This window comes from Oryzias melastigma, linkage group LG2, assembly GCF_002922805.2.
Source record: "Oryzias melastigma strain HK-1 linkage group LG2, ASM292280v2, whole genome shotgun sequence".
Taxonomy (NCBI): Eukaryota; Metazoa; Chordata; class Actinopteri; order Beloniformes; family Adrianichthyidae; genus Oryzias; species Oryzias melastigma.
The window spans coordinates 16,146,633-16,165,793 of NC_050513.1; the positions used below are offsets into that span (position 1 = coordinate 16,146,633).

General features: G+C 42.2%; 1 protein-coding gene across 15 annotated transcripts in view; it reads right to left on the minus strand.

Moving 5' to 3' along the window:
- Positions 1–421: 421 nt before the first annotated feature.
- LOC112156732 (CLIP-associating protein 1-A) overlaps positions 422–19,161 on the minus strand; it is a 49,795-nt gene continuing 31,055 nt past the window's right edge. For 4 of the 15 annotated variants that reach the window (XM_024289039.2, XM_024289038.2, XM_036214555.1 and 1 more), the window contains 20 exons: positions 16,625–16,729; positions 16,337–16,393; positions 14,167–14,264; positions 14,059–14,082; positions 13,691–13,938; positions 13,553–13,616; positions 12,304–12,306; positions 11,607–11,770; positions 11,308–11,530; positions 11,129–11,224; positions 8,181–8,327; positions 7,990–8,096; positions 6,297–6,416; positions 4,278–4,633; positions 4,144–4,197; positions 3,870–4,072; positions 3,657–3,785; positions 3,378–3,584; positions 1,417–1,533; positions 422–1,346 (listed from right to left, as the gene is read on the minus strand). In XM_024289039.2, coding sequence (XP_024144807.1) covers positions 1,263–1,346; positions 1,417–1,533; positions 3,378–3,584; positions 3,657–3,785; positions 3,870–4,072; positions 4,144–4,197; positions 4,278–4,633; positions 6,297–6,416; positions 7,990–8,096; positions 8,181–8,327; positions 11,129–11,224; positions 11,308–11,530; positions 11,607–11,770; positions 12,304–12,306; positions 13,553–13,616; positions 13,691–13,938; positions 14,059–14,082; positions 14,167–14,264; positions 16,337–16,393; positions 16,625–16,729 — 2,606 coding nt within the window. In that variant the 3' untranslated portion in view covers positions 422–1,262. The remainder of the gene's footprint in view (positions 1,347–1,416; positions 1,534–3,377; positions 3,585–3,656; positions 3,786–3,869; positions 4,073–4,143; positions 4,198–4,277; positions 4,634–6,296; positions 6,417–7,989; positions 8,097–8,180; positions 8,328–11,128; positions 11,225–11,307; positions 11,531–11,606; positions 11,771–12,303; positions 12,307–13,552; positions 13,617–13,690; positions 13,939–14,058; positions 14,083–14,166; positions 14,265–16,336; positions 16,394–16,624; positions 16,730–19,161) is intronic. The other 11 variants (XM_024289043.2, XM_024289044.2, XM_024289047.2 and 8 more) reach the window with 9 other exon arrangements.

Below are 19,161 nucleotides of genomic sequence, written 5' to 3' on the forward strand. Positions count from 1 at the left end.
TATGACTTTTGTCCCATAAGTTTAAAACTTTATTCTCGTAAAATTTTCTCATAATTTTAAGACCTAATTCTTGTAAAATTACAGCTTTTTTCCTCATAATATTACAACTTTAATCATGTAAATAAATACTTTTTCTCACATTTCGGAGTTTGTTCTAATGAAATTTACAATTTTTTTTCTCAAAATTTTATAAGTTTATTCTCATAAAATTATGATTTTTGTCTCAGAATTTTTCAAATTTATTCTCACAAAATTATAATTTTTTTCACATTATTTTAAGACTCAATTTTTGTAAAATGGCCACTTTTTTCTTCATATTCTTACGACTTCATTCTTGTTAATTTACGACCTTTTTCTTATAATTTTAAGATTTATTTATTTTAAAATTACAGCTTTATTCTTGTAAAAGAAAAACTTTTTCTCACAGTTCTGAGTTTTTTATAAAATTGGGATTTTTGTCTCACAATTTGACAACTTTTTCCTCGTATTTTTACAGTTCTATTCTTACTTTATTCTAAGGTGGTCGTAATACTCTGTCGTACATTTGGAATGACGTCTTTGACAAACAGTAAAAAAAGTGTTCTGACGTTCCAGTTGGACTAAAACTGAATGAGTGTCACACAGGCTGAAATCTCTTCTTCACATGTGAGAACAGATTTTCGTAGCAAAATAACATTCTGCTGGTTCTTGGGCCTAAACTAAAATACATACATATTTGTTCTTAAAATACATTTGTAGTGCTCGGAATCATTGGCCAGCCAAATGATCTGCTGGAAACTGGAGATGAACCTACTCTCCTCCTGGTTTGGTTTCATCTTCCCCCGCAGAGCCGCTTCCTCCCGGATTCTTCTTCCAATCCCGGATGGGGACGGCGGCAGCAGTTCTGCACCTTTTCCACTGTAAGGTTCGGAGTGTCAAAGCAAACGTTTGCACTGAAAAGAGAATCAGAAATGGTTCTACAAAGGAAAATACTGATAAGCGCGGTTCTTCTCCTCTTCATCTGGACTCTTGGCGTGGGATCCCTATGAGGACTCTGGAAGAGGAGAGGTGGAGGAGATCTTCAGGCACGCGGCCTCTAACTCTACTTTCAGTTCCGTCGTATATCGACAGAAAGTTTTAAGGCTGATGACTCTAAAAATCAGCTTGATGGAGGTGAGGAGCCGCTGAAGCATGAGGAGCTGTATAGTACGATGGTCTCTGAGGCCCGGTTCTATGGAGAAACTCTTTAATCCTTATCTGGGTCGGGACGAGGAAGCTGGAGGTCAGTAGGAGGAGATGTCGGAAGAGCTGCTGCTGTTGCTGGTGGAGGTCTGCGCCCGCTTGATGTAAAGGTTGAGGAGCTTCATCTGCAGAAAACAGCAAAGTTAGGGAGGAATCCAACCAGGAAAGGTGGTTCTGAGAGGAGGGGGCGGGAACCTTGCTGCCGGTGAGCTGAGCCAGGTACGGTTTGAGCTCCTCTCCGATCACGGAGTAGATGGCCACCAGGCAGAAGACGCTGGCTTTCCTCACGCTGCTCTCTGTGTTGTCGTAACCCTGCAACAGAGCAGACGAACACTTTTCAGAGATCATTTTCATTTTATGTATATCTCAACTATGGGAGACAAAATGAGGGGAAAAAATCCAGAAAACCACATTGTTTGATTTTCAAATAACTTATTTTCAAATTATGGTGGAAACTAGTATTTGGTCATTAACGAACAAAGATTTCTTCTGTAAGATGACCCTCTGTCTTCCACTTGTTACCTGTATTAATAGCACCTGTTGGAACTCGCTATTTATAGAAAAACACCTGTTCACAACCTCAAACAGTCACACTCCAAATTCCACTGTATGGCCAAGACCAAAGAGCTATCACAGGACACCAGAGACAAAATTCTTGACCTGCTCCACGTTGGGAGGACTGAATCTGCTATAGATAAATAGCTTGGTCTAAAGAAATCAACTGTGGGAAGAATCATTAGGAAATGGAAGACATACAAAACCAAACAGCTGTCTCGGGACACCAGAAACAAAATTGTTTACCTACACCAGGCTGGGAAGACTGAATCTGGAATAGGTAAGCAGCTTGGTGTAAAGAAATCAACGTAGAAAATGGAAGACATGCAATGCCAAAGAGCTTTCTCAGGACACCAGAAGCAACATTGTTGACCTGCACCAGACTGGGAAGACAGAATCTGCAATAGGTAAGCAGCTTGGGATGAATAATCCAATTTTTAGAAAATAGTAGGCATACAAGACCACTGATAAAATCCCTCCATTTGGCGAGATTTCAAGGTCCAGGTGTGGCTTAGCCAGTCTCCAGATCTCTACCTTTAGAAATACCTTTGATGAGAGTTAAAAGACTGTGTTGCCCAGCGACAGTTCCAAAACATCACTGCTCTAGAGGAGATCTGTATGGAGGAATGGACCAACATACCACCAACAGTTTGTGAAAACCTTGTGAAGACTTACAGAATACCTTTTAACTGCTGTCAGTGACAACAACGGGTATATAACAAAGTATTGAGATGAACTTTTGTTATTGACAAAATACTTATTTATTACCATATATATGTCTTCCATTTCCTAATATTTGCTACCACAGTTGATTTCTTCACACTAATCTGCTTACTTATTGCAGATTCAGTCTTCCCATCTGGTGCAGGTCAGTAATGTTGTTTCTGGTGTCCTATGATAGCTCTTTGGTTCAGTGGAGTTTGCAGTACGACTGTTTGAGGTTGTGGACAGGTGTCTTTTATTTAGATATCGAGTTCAAACAGGTGTCATTAATACAGGTAACGAGTGGAGGACAGATGATCTTTATACTTAAGAATTTACAGGTCTATGAGAGCCAGAAATCTGTGACCAAATACTTATGTTTCCACCATAATGTATTCATTAATTCTTTAAAAATCAGACAATGTGATTTTATGTTTTTTTCTCATTTTGTCTCTCATGGTTGAGGTTTACCTAAAATGCAAATGACAGGCCTCTCTCATCATTTTAAGTGGGAGAAGTTGCACAAATGGTGGCTGACTAAACACTTTCATGCCCTTCTGGATGAAAGACTTAATGTAATTTACGTAATTTCGTCCAAGCGCAAACTGCAATTAATAATTTCTCCTCAATTATCATTTTTTAAACGGTTGGAAATTCCATGAATTAACTCGGTACCAAATCAAAGTCCCTGATTGGACAAAGTTTGACCCGGTTTAACCTTGTGTTTGGGTCAAAATTGACCCGTTTTCAAGTGTTAAAAGGGGTCAGTTTTGAACCAAACAGTAAATATGTGTGTGTGAATGGAGAGTTTTGAACGCAGAAGGCTGAAACACACGTCTGCATCGACTTTTTATCGCATGTGCTCGCTTGAGCGCTTGTTGCCGAGCGCGGCGTAGCACCTGCAGCAGGCCCGGGATGATGTCCGGCAGCAGCTGATGCAACGGCTCCTTGCTGATGCGCTCGATGGCTCTGGTCTGCATCTTGATAGCAGCCAGGTTGATGGGATAGTCTGCCGTCTGCACAATGGGGCAAAGGACCTTGATGCACTGCTCCGGGTGGATGGAGCCCGCCAACGTGGAAGCTGCCTCCTCGGCCGCCCGTACCACCTGCAGGACAAACAGGGTGAGGAGCGATCGGGAGGAGAGTCCAACACCGGAGCCCAGAGAGAACCTCATCACCTCCTTGTGCGAGTCTTTGTGAGCCTCCAGCGTCTTCATGATGGTCAACTCGGCGTAGTTCTTGAAGCGAGCCGGCTGGTTCCTCAGGATCTCTTTCAGGACTCGTAGGGCCAGCGCCCGGATCGTGTGCTGGAGAGGATAGGATGGGGGAGGGGCGGGTTAGAACCAGCGCCGTCAAACAGGTCAGAAATCAGTCGGCGGCCGAGTCCTCACGTCTTTGTCTCCCAGCGTCTCCAAGAGCAGCAGCAGCATGGTCTTGAAGTGCTCGTCCCACACCATCAAGCTGTCCTCCCGCGCCACCTTCAGCAGCTCCAGCAGCGTCCCCCGCCTCTCCTCGGGGCCCTTCTCCCCGCCCTGGCCCTGCGACAGCTCCTTCAACAGCTGTCCAACCAGTTCCAGCTGCTCTGTGGGACAGGCTGCAGGACAGGAAGACAGACGTTACAGCAGGTCTGAGGTCTGAAGGTCGTCTCTGATTGTGACCCCTTACCAGGGAAGCTTTTGGGGTTCAGGATCTTGTTCTCCACGCACTCCTGACGGCGTGCTGCACAAACAGAGGCAGAAAGGTTAAAGCCTTGCAGAAACGATAGAGTGAACAGAACCTAAAAGTGAAGGGGGCCCCACCGTCCCGCCGCGGGTCCACGCCGTCCTCGTACAGAGCAGTTTTGTCCAGCGAGCCGGGGCCGTCCGTGTAGTTGCAGGGGTTGTAGTCCCTGAAGCGAGGCCCCGTGAAGGACCGAGCCGAGGGCGTGTTGAGCAAGGACGTCTTGTTGTCCAAAGCCGTTCGCCCCCCTTCCACTGTGTCTCCACCGGTGCGAGGGTCCGACTCAAAGGGCACCGCGCCTCCGGCGTCACGGCGCAGCGGCTCCATTAGGTCCTCCTGGCTGCGAAAGCTGTAGTTCTGGATCGCCTCAGTGACGCCGCGCAGCGAACTGTAGATCTCCTCGGAGTTCAGGTTCTCACTGTCGTACTCCATTGTGCTGCGGGCGCAAAAAGGTGGGAGGTGTTAAAAACAGGACGACCTCTGCAAATGGGAACTTAATGGATGGGCAGACGCACAGAGACAGATGGAGATGGGTTATCAGCACCTTCAGGGCCAGAGTTACAGGGTCTTGTGTTCAGGGGAGTTTTTATATATATTAGTGCTGCCACAAATGATTATTTTATTAGTCGACTAATCAACAATTATTTTTTCCAATTAGTCGACTAATCAGGTCATGCACAAACTGGATGTAAATCATCTTTGCTTTAAACTGACTAAAATTTGATGTACATCATTACCTAGGCTGATAGCCAGCTAAAATAATGGTTAAGTTCCATATTAGCCAAAAAAACTGAACAAACACTAAGTTAGCCGAAAGAGCTAACATGCAGATGAAATATTAGCTAGACTCCGAAAGAGGCTAAAAACTTTAAAAAGCCTTAATTAGCCAAGATAGCTACCAAACAACTGAAATAATAGCTAAACTCCAAATTAGCCTTTAAAACAACAACAAAAAACCCCCTAAGTTAGCCAAAACAGCTAGCATACAGCTGAAATATTACCTATACTCCGAATTAGCCTAAAAAACTGAAAAAAAATGCTAAATTACTCAAAATAGCAAGCATGTAGCTAAAATATTAGCTAAACTCCAACATAGCCTAAAAAAACCCTTAAATGCTAAAATATTCCAAGAATAATCGACTATTAAATTAGTTGTCGACAATTTTAATAGTCGATTAGTCGACTAATCGTGGCAGCCCTATTTTATATATATTAGGAATGCAACAATATTCAATATAAAATCAAACTGTTCAATACGCGTTTGACAATTCAATACATTTCTCACAATACACATTTCATTTATTCAGTACCACCTTAATTAAGGTGCTTTAACGGTGTCTGGTGCAAAATCCCCCCGCCCACTCTCCCCCTCCCTGCCATAGACCACCTTGCCTTCCTACAGTATTCGGATAATAAATGCTTTAGTTAAATGCTGAAAACAACCGAGATACAATTGCAGTTGTCATAAGTTGTAATTGTATAGAAGAGTTCTATTTAAAAGTGATTCTGCAATACGTTGTCCAGAACTGAGGACCTGAATTTGTTGTTAGAGTAATTCTCTTTGCAAAATAAATGATCATCTGTGGAATAGTAAGATTTCAAGATTTATTTTTTTCTTGCTCAATATTTTGAACCGTGACGCTCATATCGAGGTACGTATCGAACCGAGAGCAAACTGTATCGTTGCATCCCTAATATATATATATATATATACACCAAAAAAAACCAGAATAATAAACTAGTTAACCGGAGTAGAAAGTTATTAGGAGTCATCTCCTGGTTCTTGCAGCCTCGTTGTCACTGGAGCTTCTGGTTTGTTTGTCATTTTAGTAAATCTGACTCCAGCTGGAAGCGACACAGAGATGAACCAAACACAGAGCCGACTAGACATCTTCTGTCCTCAAGCCAATTTTTCCAGAATCAAACTCTTCTCGGGGGTTTGTCCGGGATCGGGAAGTAAAAATCCAGCGCTCTGTGCTTGGCCCGTGCATGTGGATGAGCTCACAGAGCAGCCGGGAGGAACTGATGGAAGTAAAAAGACGTGAGGGGATGGAGACGGTGATAGACAGCAGGGGAGGGGGAGGGGCATGGGGGGTTACCTGGGAGAGCAGGCTCGCCGCAGGACCCTAAGGGAAGAGACAGCAGCAGGGGGAGGGGGCAGAGAGGAGGAGGGGGGAGGAAAGGTAGAGAGCCCGTCTGCACTCCAGGCCCACATGCGACTGCAGCGAGGAAGAGAAGGAAGGAAGGAAGGAAGGAGGAAGTCCAGAGATGGGAGTCATACATCAGAAATCTGTCTTCAAGTGGGGGGAGGGGCATAGGTCAACATAAACCTGAAACCCTCTGATGTTTAGAGGGTAAACTGTAAAAATGACTCTGCATCAGGTGACCACAGAGAGTATCACACCTACTTCACCCTTACTTGCGTGTCGTTTTAGTCGCCCGCAGCACACCCGTAGGAAAAAATGTGCATTTCACTCTACAGGCTCACAGAACAAATGGAAACTTGATATTTTGTCCCTGCAACCTGCATTCCCCACACAGGGTTGACTTTTTTTTAACCCCAGAACGAAGGAAGACCTGATGCCGAGTGTAAACACTCGATTGTGTATAGTTGTGTGTTAATTGAGAGATTTGTGCAACAGGATCGCTCAGATCTTCATAAATATTTGTTTGAATTCATTAGCACATATGAAGGATGGATCCAAGAGTTTGTGTTGAACAGATCACCCAGGCTCAAAAATCATTGTAGGAAGTGAGATTAGAACTACTTGATCTGACAAGAACCAGATAATGACAACTTTTTAAAAATATATATATAAAAAAAGAAATCAATATAAATCAATCCGTAGTGTGTATTGTATGCATCAGTGAAAAGGGTTTGTTATTGTGTTCTCTACAATTGATAATTGTAAGAAAGTAATCAAAGCAGAATCAATTAAAATCAACCAAACCAGATAAAAACATTGAATCAAATCAATCAAACAAAATGAGCCAAATCAATCAAACATAATCAATCAAATTAGATCAATTAAACCAAAACCAAATCAAATCAAATCAATCAAACCAATTAAAATGAATCAAATCAAATGATACTATCAAATCAAACCAAATTAACCAAACCCAATCAATCGACAAATCAATCAAACTGAATCAATAAAAACAAATCAAACCATTCGAACCAAATAAAACTAATCAATCTAAATAAAAAACTATGAAACCAAATCAATCAAATTAAATAAAATAAATCAAATACAAGTATTAAACCAAATTAATCAAATCAGATTTATCAAACCTAATCAATCAAATCAATGAAACCAAACACATTGAATCAAATCAATCAAACTAAATCAATCAAGTCAGACCAATCAAAACAAAATAAAATATTATCAAACCAAATGAAAAATATCAAATCAAACCGAATCAATCAAACCAATCAAACAAAATAATGTAAATCAAAACAATCAAACACAACAAATCAAATCAAATAATCAAACTAAATGAAAACTATTAAATAAATCAAACCAAAAGAATAACATCTGATTGATCAAGCGTAATCAATCAAATCAGATCAATCAAAAAAATAATCCATCAAACCCATTAAAATCAATAAAACCCAATAAAATAAATCAACCAAATCAAATCAAAGAAGCTTTTGTTTTGATGCTATAATTAAAAAAATGATGCTTGAGAGATTTTCTGACAAAGGAAACATGTTAAACAGATTTTAGACAAAGGTAAATCCACAGAGCAGAATCTGAATGAAAGCTTCAGTGAAGGGGGGGGGGGGTGTACCTGGAGGAGAGACTCCCGTGGGAGCAGTTAGTGGGCGAGGTGAGCGGACTGCCACGGCTTCCCGGAGCGCGAGGAGGTGTGCGGGTGGCCGAGTTCCCGGGCGCCGCCTGAAACGACGACGTCGGCAAGAGCGTCATTTTAGACAGACACGCCTCTCAGTTGACTTGTTGGTTGAGGAGGGTATGGGTTACCATGGCAACGGCGCTGCTAGCGCTCCTCAGGTGGTTGTGCAGCAGCTTGGTGGTGCCGTCCTGGAAGGTTTTGGGCAAGGCGCCGAGCAGCATGGTGAACTCGGGGGTGTTGAGCTCAAAGAGCGCGATCAGCACCACCTGCGCCGCCTGAACACAAACACACAGTCAGGGTTACAGGGAGCTCGTCGCGTGGGGAACCGGAGAGCTGTCGGAGTGAAGAACATCCGAAGATTATCTGAAAAGTTCAAAATATGTCAATTATCTCGGACGGTCAGAAAAAAACGACGGTTGATAAATCTGCAACAATCAGAGGAAAAGACGGCGTTTTCCAAAATGCAGCAAAACTCAAGTATGTGGTTTGTTGGTTCACTGAAGAAGAAAGCGTTCAGATTTACCTGTATCGTTTACAGGTAGAGATCACAGGTGAGTCACAGTCGATGATTGTAGAGAGTCAGACTCACACCTGCTGGACGAGGGACTGACGATGTTTACAGAACGTCAGTGTAAGGCGGGATTAGGCTGAGGAGACGCTCGATAAGAGCTGGGACATTTTGAGATACTTAGAGATATTTGAATCACGACTTTGAGAAAGAAGACTTGTCACTTGTCAACTGTGACTAGTCCGGCGAGAAATCCCCGTCAGGGCTCGTCAAGCAGGAGTTATCCGGTCTGAAGGAAGTGATAGAAAGTGACAGAGTAAACCCGAGGTGACACATCCACCAACACACCTACACTGTTCTCACGCAGGGAGAACATGAGCATACAGGTGAACGAAGGTCACGCTACGACAGTACAGGATCTCAGATATTATGGGGTGTCCGGGCCTTTGAGGGCTTTCTGTCACGCAGTTCCCTTGATGATCGAACGGCCACCTTAAGGGATGTCGTGGAAATGGAACGTACGATTGTCGTGAGAGTGGTAAATGTATCGTGAAGCACTCGTACGGCTAGCGTAAGTTTGGGAAGACGGAATGGGAGGGGGAGGAGACTATTTCCCGGTGGAGAAAGGGTAGAAATAGTTAAGGGGCCTGACTATTTCTTGGTGGACGACGAGAGCACACTATTTCCCGGTGGAGAAAGTGGGCAGACTATTTCCTGATAGAGAAAGGGTGAATACTATTTCCTGGTTGAGTAAAGGAGCAGACTATTTTCTAGTGAAGAAAGGGAGAAGACCATTTCTTGGTAGAAAAAGAGACCTGACTATTTCCCGGTTGACGGCGGGAGCAGACTATTTCCCAGTGGAGAAACTGAGAAAACTATTTTCTGGTGGAGAAAGGGAGAAGACTATTTCCTGGTTGAGTAAAGAAGCAGGCTATTTCCTAGTGAAGAAAGGGAAAAGGACATTTCTTGGTAGAAAAAGGGACCTGACTATTTCCTGGTGGATGACGGGAGCAGACTATTTCCCGGTGGAGAAAGTGATCAGACTATTTCCTGGTGGAGAAAGGATGCAGACTATTTTCTGGTGCAGTAAGGGAGCAGACTATTTCCTGATAGAGAAAGGGAAAAGACAATTTCCTGGTTGAGTAAAGGAGCAGACTATTTCCTAGTGAAGAAAGGGAGAAGACCATTTCTTGGTAGAAAAAGGGACCTGACTATTTCCTGGTGGATGACGAGAGCAGACTATTTCCCGGTGGAGAACAGGAGAAGATCGTTTTTTGGCAGAAAGAAGGAGCAGACTATTTGCTGTTAGAAAAGGGGAGCAGAATACTTCCCGGTGGAAAAAGGGAGAAGACTATTTCCTGCTAAAAAAAGGGAGCAGACTATTTCTTGGTAGAAAAGGGACCTGACTATTTCCTAGTGGACGACGGGAGCAGACTATTTCCCGGGGGAGAAACTGAGCAGACTATTTTCTGGTAGAAAAAGGGAGCAGGATATTTTCTGGTGGTGTAAAGGAGCAGACTGTTTCCTGGTAGAAAAGGGGACCTGACTATTTTCTAGTGGACAACGGGAGCACACTATTTCCCAGTGGAGAAACTGAGCAGACTATTTTCTGGTAGAAAAATGGAGCAGGATATTTCCTAGTAGAAAACGGGAGCAGACTATTTCCTGAAATGTTCATCTGGTGGTGGTGTCTGCATTTCTTTACCGGAATTCTCTGCAAAATAACCCCATTAGCCATCACCATTCTGTCTGTGCCAAATTTTGGGCATACACGCCAGAGCTGCACTGCATGTACATCAGTAATTTTTTTAAACGGGTTGTTTTTTTTCGTGGGTGACACGCTGACAAGGACGGTTCTGGGATGATGTCATGAAATGGGTGAGTGAAAGGCGATGTCTCGAGTTGTTTTACTTCCTGGTATGAAACGAGTTCACAAAAATAACTCATGTTTCATAAATATTGGTGAATTTTGTTTTGTACATAAAGCCCAAAAATGGTCTTAAAAATGGTCTAAAAAAACACAAGAGAGTACTCAAGATGCGCATTTAAACAAATTTACAGACTTTTCATTGGAAGCTCCCACTTGATTAAATTAAATTAAACAAAATTAAATGTTCACTGATTTAAATCAAAGGAAATAAATGTATTGGATTACCAATAATAACAAACTTTAATACTAATCATGGCCATAAAGATGTTGGTGGATTTTGGAAAATCCAAAAGGTGGAAAGTGTTTTGATTTGTGCACAAGCTTTGTCTTGAGCTACAATCTTGCTGAAGCTAAAGAGGAAACCTGAGAGGCATTTCATGAAGAGACTAAAGAAAACAAACACTGAGCGTCAAAGGTATGGAGAGGAATCGGGGGAACATGCTGCTTTGATCACAGAAACGAGAGCGTCCGGGATTTGTCAGAGTCATGCTGTAAAAGAAGCGTCTCCGTTAGTTCCAGAGCTGAATCGGGTTAATCAGCAGGAGAACGGATTGGGGCGGAGGTTAGAGAGCCGTTAGTTTCCACACAGGAGCTCTACTCCGCTTGCGGCTCATGCTGGCGGGACGGGGGCGGGGTACCTGCTTGCACCTCTCCTCCAGGTTGCCCTCCCCGGGTAGGGAGGCCACCGTGCCGGCTCGGCCTGCCGGCTCCTCGCCAGCCCAGCTTTGCAGGGTCTGGGGTTTCAGGCGGAGGGAGAGTTTAAGCGGGACGTCAGATCAGAACCCAGACGGCGACGGGAGGCGGGAGGCGCCGCTACCTTACGAACGTCGGAGCTCTTGGGCTCGGTGGTCCAGGTGATGATGCGGGACACGGCGAGGCGGGTCTCGCTGGAGTTGACGAAGTCGGCCGGGTCCATCTGGCGGGCCAGGGCCTCGATGTAGCGCAGGATGGCCACCTTGACCTTCAGGTTGGGCGTCTGAGTCTGGTCGACGATGAAGCGCATCAGGATGTTGAACTGCTGCTCGTACGGGAAGGACTCTCTGAGGAGACACAACCACCGTGACCCGACACGTTCTGGTAGCAGAACCTGAGCTTTAGACGGACCCGGCAGCTGACCTGGTGATGTCCAGCGCCTTCTGGACTTTAGCCTGGACCGACCCCAGCAGGTCGGCCCCCATCTTCTTCAACAGCTGGGTGAGCAGGACGAAGAGCCAGTCCTGCAGGTCGTCCCGGTGCAGGACGATGAAGTCCACCAGCGTCTCCAGGAACATGCTGAAGACCTGCAGCGCGGAGAGGAAGCCGTGAGACGGGCGGCGCGCGCGGACACTGCCGTCACGGGCGGGCGGAGGAAACACTTACTCTCTGAGGTTTGTTAGAGTCCGCAGCAACGGGAGGCATGCAACAAGAAACACTCGGTTAGTCCAGACGAGAATTAGCACAGATTATTCAAAGAGCTGCTTTAAAGTCTCACTACATCCCATGATTATGCAGTTTTCTAGGACGTAGTTTCTGCAGAGCGGCAGGAATTAATTCTCCTTTCCTGTTTCTGAGAGCTCTCAGTTTACATGGTAGCTTGTGTTGAGATTACAGACCCTAAGATTCTCAACCTAACATTGCTGGAGCCAAGAAAATATATTTGAATACTTTCCGTTTATTTATTTGAAGTTTTGGAGCTTAAATCCTGCTTTGTAGAAATGCTGATTGTTTTTGTATTATCATAGCTTTGTTTCGGTCTTTTCGTTAATAGTTTTGTTAGACACTAAATCGTTTTAGATGGCAGCTAAATGTTGCATGATGGTGCAGTGGTTAGCACTCTCTCCTAACAGTAATAGGGTTTACAGGTCCTATCTCAGGGGTCTGCAACCTGCCAAATGTGGCTGTTTTATCTCCATGGTGGCTCCTTGTTCAAACATAAAATACATCATGGAGAAATGTTGACCGCCTGAGTCCAAAACCAAAACTTCCTAAAGAAAACAAATAAACAAAGCCCACAAACTAAGACTACCAAGGTCCATTACAAACTAAAATAACAAAACCCAGCAGTGTAAGACTGCTGAGGACAAAAATGGAAAAAGAACAATAATTAAATACAAGAAAGATAAAATTGCATTTTTTTTTAAGTAAGGATCACTGAATTTGCATTTTTTTTAATTTAGATTAGTTAAATGTATAAACTGATGTCTGAGGTGCACATAGATGATAAACTATGTAGGATTTTATAAACCTGTAAACCTGAAGATGTCTGCTCAACCTCCAGAATGAACAGATTTTATATACAAGCTAAATTTTGGTAAAAGATTTGATCATTTATGAGCTAAAAGGACATATTATCTTCTGCTGCACAACATTGTTACTAGATGCCCAGAGCTGCACTGAAATGAATATGTTTGGCACAGAGCGTCTTTTATTTTGAAAATTAAGTTATTTGAGTTTTATCAAATGTAATATATATATATATATATATATATATATATATATATATATATATATATGCTAGGTTCTTTTTATATGTTTGCCAAAAAAAACACATAATTCAAATTTAAAATATAAAAAAAAGAAGGTCATGAATGCAAATCCAAATTTCCAAATTTGCGTGGGTTTTCTCCACCGTCCAAAAACATGCTTCACAAGTTAATTAATTACTATAAAATTTGTGAATGCGAGTTTGTATGGGTTCGGAGAATGGATGGATGGCAGACGTTTGTCTACACCTACATTCAGCAACTTCAAAACCAGCCCGAGCTCTGACTTCATCTCCATGGGAACGGAAGGTCACAGACATGCAGTTAGTGAGTAAAAAAACTCTTTCTTTTTTTCTTTAAAAATCTGGGTAAAAGCTCTCCAACATTCCATCTTCAGAAAAAGTTTCCTGGCAACCAGCTCGGACGAGGAAAACAAAGACGTACATGGATCTATTCGTCTGGAAATGGATGCATCTGAGTATTTTCTATTTTCTGCTCCTGACTCACAACGATTTGAATACAAAAATACATAATAAGCTTAATTTTTTTCATATATATGTCCTCCATCATCAGTTAAGAAGGAACTTCAGTCAGCCTCACCTTGCTGTGAGGGTCTGCAAACATCCTGGTGAAGATCTCGCACAGGCGCTTCAGCTCCACGCGGCTGCACACAGACGCAGCGTCTCAGAGATGACGATCGCAGCGCGCTTCCCCGAAGAAGAACAAAACCCGGCCCACCTGAGCATCCTCTGGCTCTTGAGCAGGTTCTGCAGGCCCAGCAGGCCCTCCTTCCTCTCGGACCAGTTGGCGCTGGCGCAGTGGTTCAGCACCTCGGCCACGTCCTCCATCTGCCGCATGTAGTGCGGCGTCGCGCCGCCGTTGCGCGAGCTGTAAGAGCGCTCCGAGCAGGCGCTGGAGGCGTCGCTGTTGGCGTCGTCGTCCGAGTACATGCCGGGGGACTCGAAGCGCCGCCGCGCCGGGCGCCTCTGCGTTGAACGGGAACAGGAGAGTTTCAGAGACGCGGACGGGAGGAGGGGTGGAGCATGCGGTGGCGGTTTCAAAGTCACATTCTGAGGTTAGATCTGCATGCAGCGACCCGTCTGTACCTTACTCCTGGAGTCTCCTAGGAGCTGCAAGTGAAGTTCAGACATGGAGGTTACTGCCGAGCTGATGCCAACAACCCGCTCATCCATCGCCTCCTCTCAGATACTCACCAGAGCGTCAGCGACGGCGGCCTCCACCTCCGTGCCGGTGTTCAGGATCCTCATCGCGTTGACGGAGGCGGAGATCCGAGCCTGATGGGACAGCCGGTCTACGAAGGAGCAGAACGAGCTGTAAAAAAATGTGGTGATGCCAGAACCAAAAAGAACCCCAAAAGAAGCGCATGAAGTGAAGCCGTTTGGGTCTTGGTTTAGTGATCAGAACCCAACCAAAACAGACACAAAGTTCAAAGCAGAACCGCAAATCAAAAGGAGAAAGCTGCAAACCCACGTAAAAAAGTCCAACAAAAGTTTAAGAGACGAGCAAAAAAAAAGTGTTTATTACGGCGGAGTATTAGGGCCACCAAAAAAAGTTAAAGCTGTAAATTCACAGAATTAAGACCACAAAATTAGTATAAAAGTAGGATTAAAGTGTAAGTAAGAGCTGAGCGACATAGAATTTTTTTTCTCATATCAGGCGATAACGATATATATCACGATATAAATTAAATAACGATATTTATTCAATTTGGATGCTCTTTTCTCATAAGATAATTAAGTAATCATCAGCAGGTAATTTAGGTTTAAATTTTCATTTCCTTTCATAGTTTAAACTCATCAATTAGAGCTGTCTCCAAATAAAACCTTTCATTAATCTGTTGATGCTCGAAGTGAAGCTGCTTTATCCTCCAGTTCTGACTGGATTCAGAAGTGAAGTGACGGTGGAGTGTTGAGTCTCATCTCGTTTGATTACGATAAAGAAGAAAAGGACAAAAGAAATCCATCAAAAGACGAGCTAATAAACAGATTAAGTCAATGCAAACGTTTATACATGTAGCGACGAACTCTCTAATTTTTACTTTTTAAGAGGAGAAAATGCTTGAAACTGGCGAGTGTTAATTTAGAGAACTTCAAAATAAAAGTTTATCGCGATAGACTTGTTTAACATAGAGATACAGTTCTATCGCGATAAATATGGTTTTATCGCCAAGCCTTACTCCACGAAACACAAAATCTCCTCCAAATCTTTGTGATGCTTTCGTCTAAAGAAGTCTGGTTTTTAGCATAATAATTTTCTTATGCTAGTAAAAATGTCCTTTTGAGCCACCAAAAGGTTCGGAACGTCTTTGAAACCTATTCAGGAAATAAAGTTTCACAAAAAGCTCCTCGACTTTCATCTTTGACTGACTTTGGTGTTTTTTTTCTAATTGATTGTTGTTTTTTTGTTGCAATTTTTTTTGTGTTAATTTATGTCTTTTTTTCTTGTAAATCTACGTATTTTAAAGTCGTAAACAAATGAAATTTAAAGTAACACATATACAATATTAAAACACATACATTTTCGAGAAAAAAAAACGTATACATTTAGATTATACATTTTAAAGTAGTAAACATATTACTTTCATTTATGATTTTTTCGTATAAATTTACGACATTTAAAGTAATACGTTCACGACTTTAAAACATGTATATTTACAAAAAAAGTCGCACATTTAACCTATGACTTTTAAAATTGTAAAACTACAAATTATTTTTGTAGTTCAACAGTTACTCATAAATTTATAACTTTTAAAGATATACATTTACGACTTTAAACACTAACATCTACGAGAAAAAAAAGTCTTAAATTTAGTCTATGACTTTAAAAGTCGTAAATACACGACTTCATTCTCGTTCTTTAACAAATAAGACTTTTTTCTAATAAAGTTACGATATTTAAAGTAATACATTTAAGACTTTAAACACTAACATCTACAAGAAAAAAAGTCTTAAATTTAGTCTATGACTTTTAAAGTCGTAGATACACAACTTAATTCTCGAAATTTAACAAATAAAACGTTTTTCTAATAAAGTTATGATATTTAAAAAAATACATTTATGACTTTACAACCCTTACCCTTTGACTTTTAAAATCATAAAAATCCACTTTATTCTTGTAAATTTATGACTTTAAAGTCGTCGTTTAAAAGAACTTTTAAAAAATGTTATTTACAAACTGGTCCTAATCCTCCGTCGTAGTTTATGATAAAATAACAGACCGTTCTTTGCGGTGCACAATGATGCTCGATGTCGCCCCCTGCCTGTGCACAGGTGTAGCACACAGGGACAGGACGGGGGGCGGGGCAAATGAGGGCGTCAAATCATAAAACCAAAACCAGAGCCGCAGGTGGACTTCTGCTTTCACCTGAGCAGCTCTCTGCGGAGGACAGCGCGCTGGTGGAGCGGGAGTGGCGGCGGCTCACTGCGGGAAGGCGGGGGAGGGGAGGGAGGGGACGCGAGAGTTGACATCATAACTAGAGAAGAGTTTGAATGTAAAAACTTCCTGAGGGTTAAAGAGACAGACAGACAGACGGAGCAGATGCATGCAGAAGAACAACCCGACCAACCACCACCAGCAGCACCACCATCAAACCCAAAACCTCCACTCCCTTTGAGGACAGATGCGGGGGAGGGGTGGGTTAGCTGTACTCACCCAGGGGGGAGAAACCCCTGGCGGGGCTGGTGTCGCGGCTGCTCTCGCGACTGGTTTCGCGGCTGCAGCCCTGACTCATGCTGGGGCGAGGGATGCGACTCCGGGCTGGACGGGCCAGCGGAGGGACAGACAGACAGACAGACAGACAGACAGACAGTAGTGCAGGGGGAGAGTTTAGCCGGCAGCACACAGACAGACTGACAGACCTGCAGCTCTGCAGAGACGTCAATGAGCAGAGAAGTTAAAATGTTTTCTGTTCGCTGGAGCTCAGAGTGACGATGAGGAGGAGGAGGAAGGTTTAGTGTGAGAAGCATGCAAGTCAACACTTCTTCATGTAGATCCAAGGATGTGCTCGGGAGTCATCAAGTCATCTAATAGTAAAACGAATTCTTTACATTTTTCAAACCTCAACTTTCGTTTTGCTCTAAAACTCTTTGTTTCTATGTTTTTATAGGTAGATTTGGATAACTCAGTTGGTCAAAAGCACATGGGAAATCAGGGTTCAATTCCCAGTGTCTACAATGAGATTCCTCCTTGAGCACGTTTAATGCTAATTCCTAATTATTTATAATTAATTATATTATTTCGCCCAGCGTAAAACTCTGACTAAATCATCTGTGTGGAACAGTGAAAGCTAACTGTGTTGACCCCTGAAGGTAAATGATAGTAAATACTAGTGCTGCCACAAACGATTATTTTAATAGTCGACTAATCACTGATTAATTTTTCCTATTAGTCGACTATCGGGTCAGGCATAAAGTGGACCTAAAGCACACACCTTAACTATCGTTAGATTTAAACTAACTAAAAACTAGATATTACCTGTGTGAATGCTGTAACCTGAATGTGGCCGTTGAAGATGCTGAAATTGATAGCTGAAATCGCTGAAGCTAATAGGTAAAAACGCTGAACCTGATAGCCAGCTAAAATATTATTCAAATGCCGAATTAGCCTAAACATTTTTTAAAAAAGCCGAAGTTAGCCAAAACAGCTAGAATTATGCTAAAATTTTAGCTACATTCCAAACAGCCTAAAAAAATAGAAAAAAACTAAATTAGCCAAAACAGCTAGCATGTAGCTGAAATATTAGCTTAACTCCAAAACAGCCTAAAAAGCAAACAAAAAGCCTAAATTAGCCAACACAGCTAGCATAAAGCTGACATATTCACTAAACTCCAAATTAGCCTAAGAAAAAAACCTGAAAAAAATGCTAAATTAGACAAAATAGCTAGCATGTAGCTGAAATATTAGCTAAACTCCTAAACAGCCTAAAAAACTTAAAAAAAAAGCTTAAGTTAGCCAAAACACCTAGCATGTAAACTGAAATATATGCTAAACTCCAAAATAATCTAAAAAACAAAAAAAGCCCAAATTAACCAAAATAGCTTGCATACAGCTGAAATATTAGTTACGCTCTAAATTAGCCTGAAAAAATGCTGACTTAGACAAAATAGCTAGCATGTAGCTGAAATATTAGCAAAATTCCAAAATAACCTAAAAAACAAAACAAAAAAAGCCTAAGAAAGCCAAAACAGCTAGAATTATGCAAACATTTTAGCTAAAATCCAAACAGCCTAAAAAATAGAAAAAAAAAAAACTAAATTAGCCAAAACAGCTAGCATGTAGCTGAAATATTAGCTAAACTCCAAAACAGCCTAAAAACCTTAGTAGATGCCAAAATAGTCAAAAAAAAGCTAGCAGAATGCCATTATAACTTTCAACTTTACTACACTAAATCCATATAATATAAATTAATGACTAATCAATTATTAAATCGGTCATCGACAATTTTAATAGTCGATTAGTCGACTAATCGTGGCAGCCCTAGTAATTACTAATATTACTGCCACAAATACTGTCAATAGGGAATGTATTTGGTGCTGCCGCTTGATTTTTTTCAAGAGAATCTGGCTACAGAGAAAAAATACGGCGCCTGAAAATGAATAGCTGGAAGTCCCTCCCCCATGGCGGAGTCGGCCGCAACCAAAATATCATTTTAAGCTTTTTATCTTTTTCCCTCTTTTTGCCATTTTTTTCTCTGTGACACTCTAAAAACGGCATTTTGGCGGTTCTGATCAGCTGATTCACAGAGAAAAAACTGCATTTTCTGAGTCAGAGCTGCCGCCGGCCGGCGATCCGCCACGTGGCCACACAGCTGTCGCCCGATTTTGTAAGGCGTCACTGCCACCGCGCGACCTCGAAATGTGCCCAGATAGCCACTGACTGATGTCAACTTAAGGAGAAAAGTCGTCTCGTTGCCATAAAATTTTAACTTTTTCTGTCACCTGCTGAATTTGCTAAAAAAAACTTGCATTTAGGTCGCTGAGCTGTTGGATTAGAGATATGTGATCGTAGTCTAACAGCTGAGCTCCTCTACTATTTTATTTGTTTCTGTCATTTGTTCCAACATCTAAATGACAAAAGTGAAAACAGAAGAAATCTTCTGATCTTATTTAAGCTGTTCAAACACTAACAACACACTCCTATATCATCAAAAACAGTGGCAGTAACAATAAAATAATACTTTTGCTTTGTTT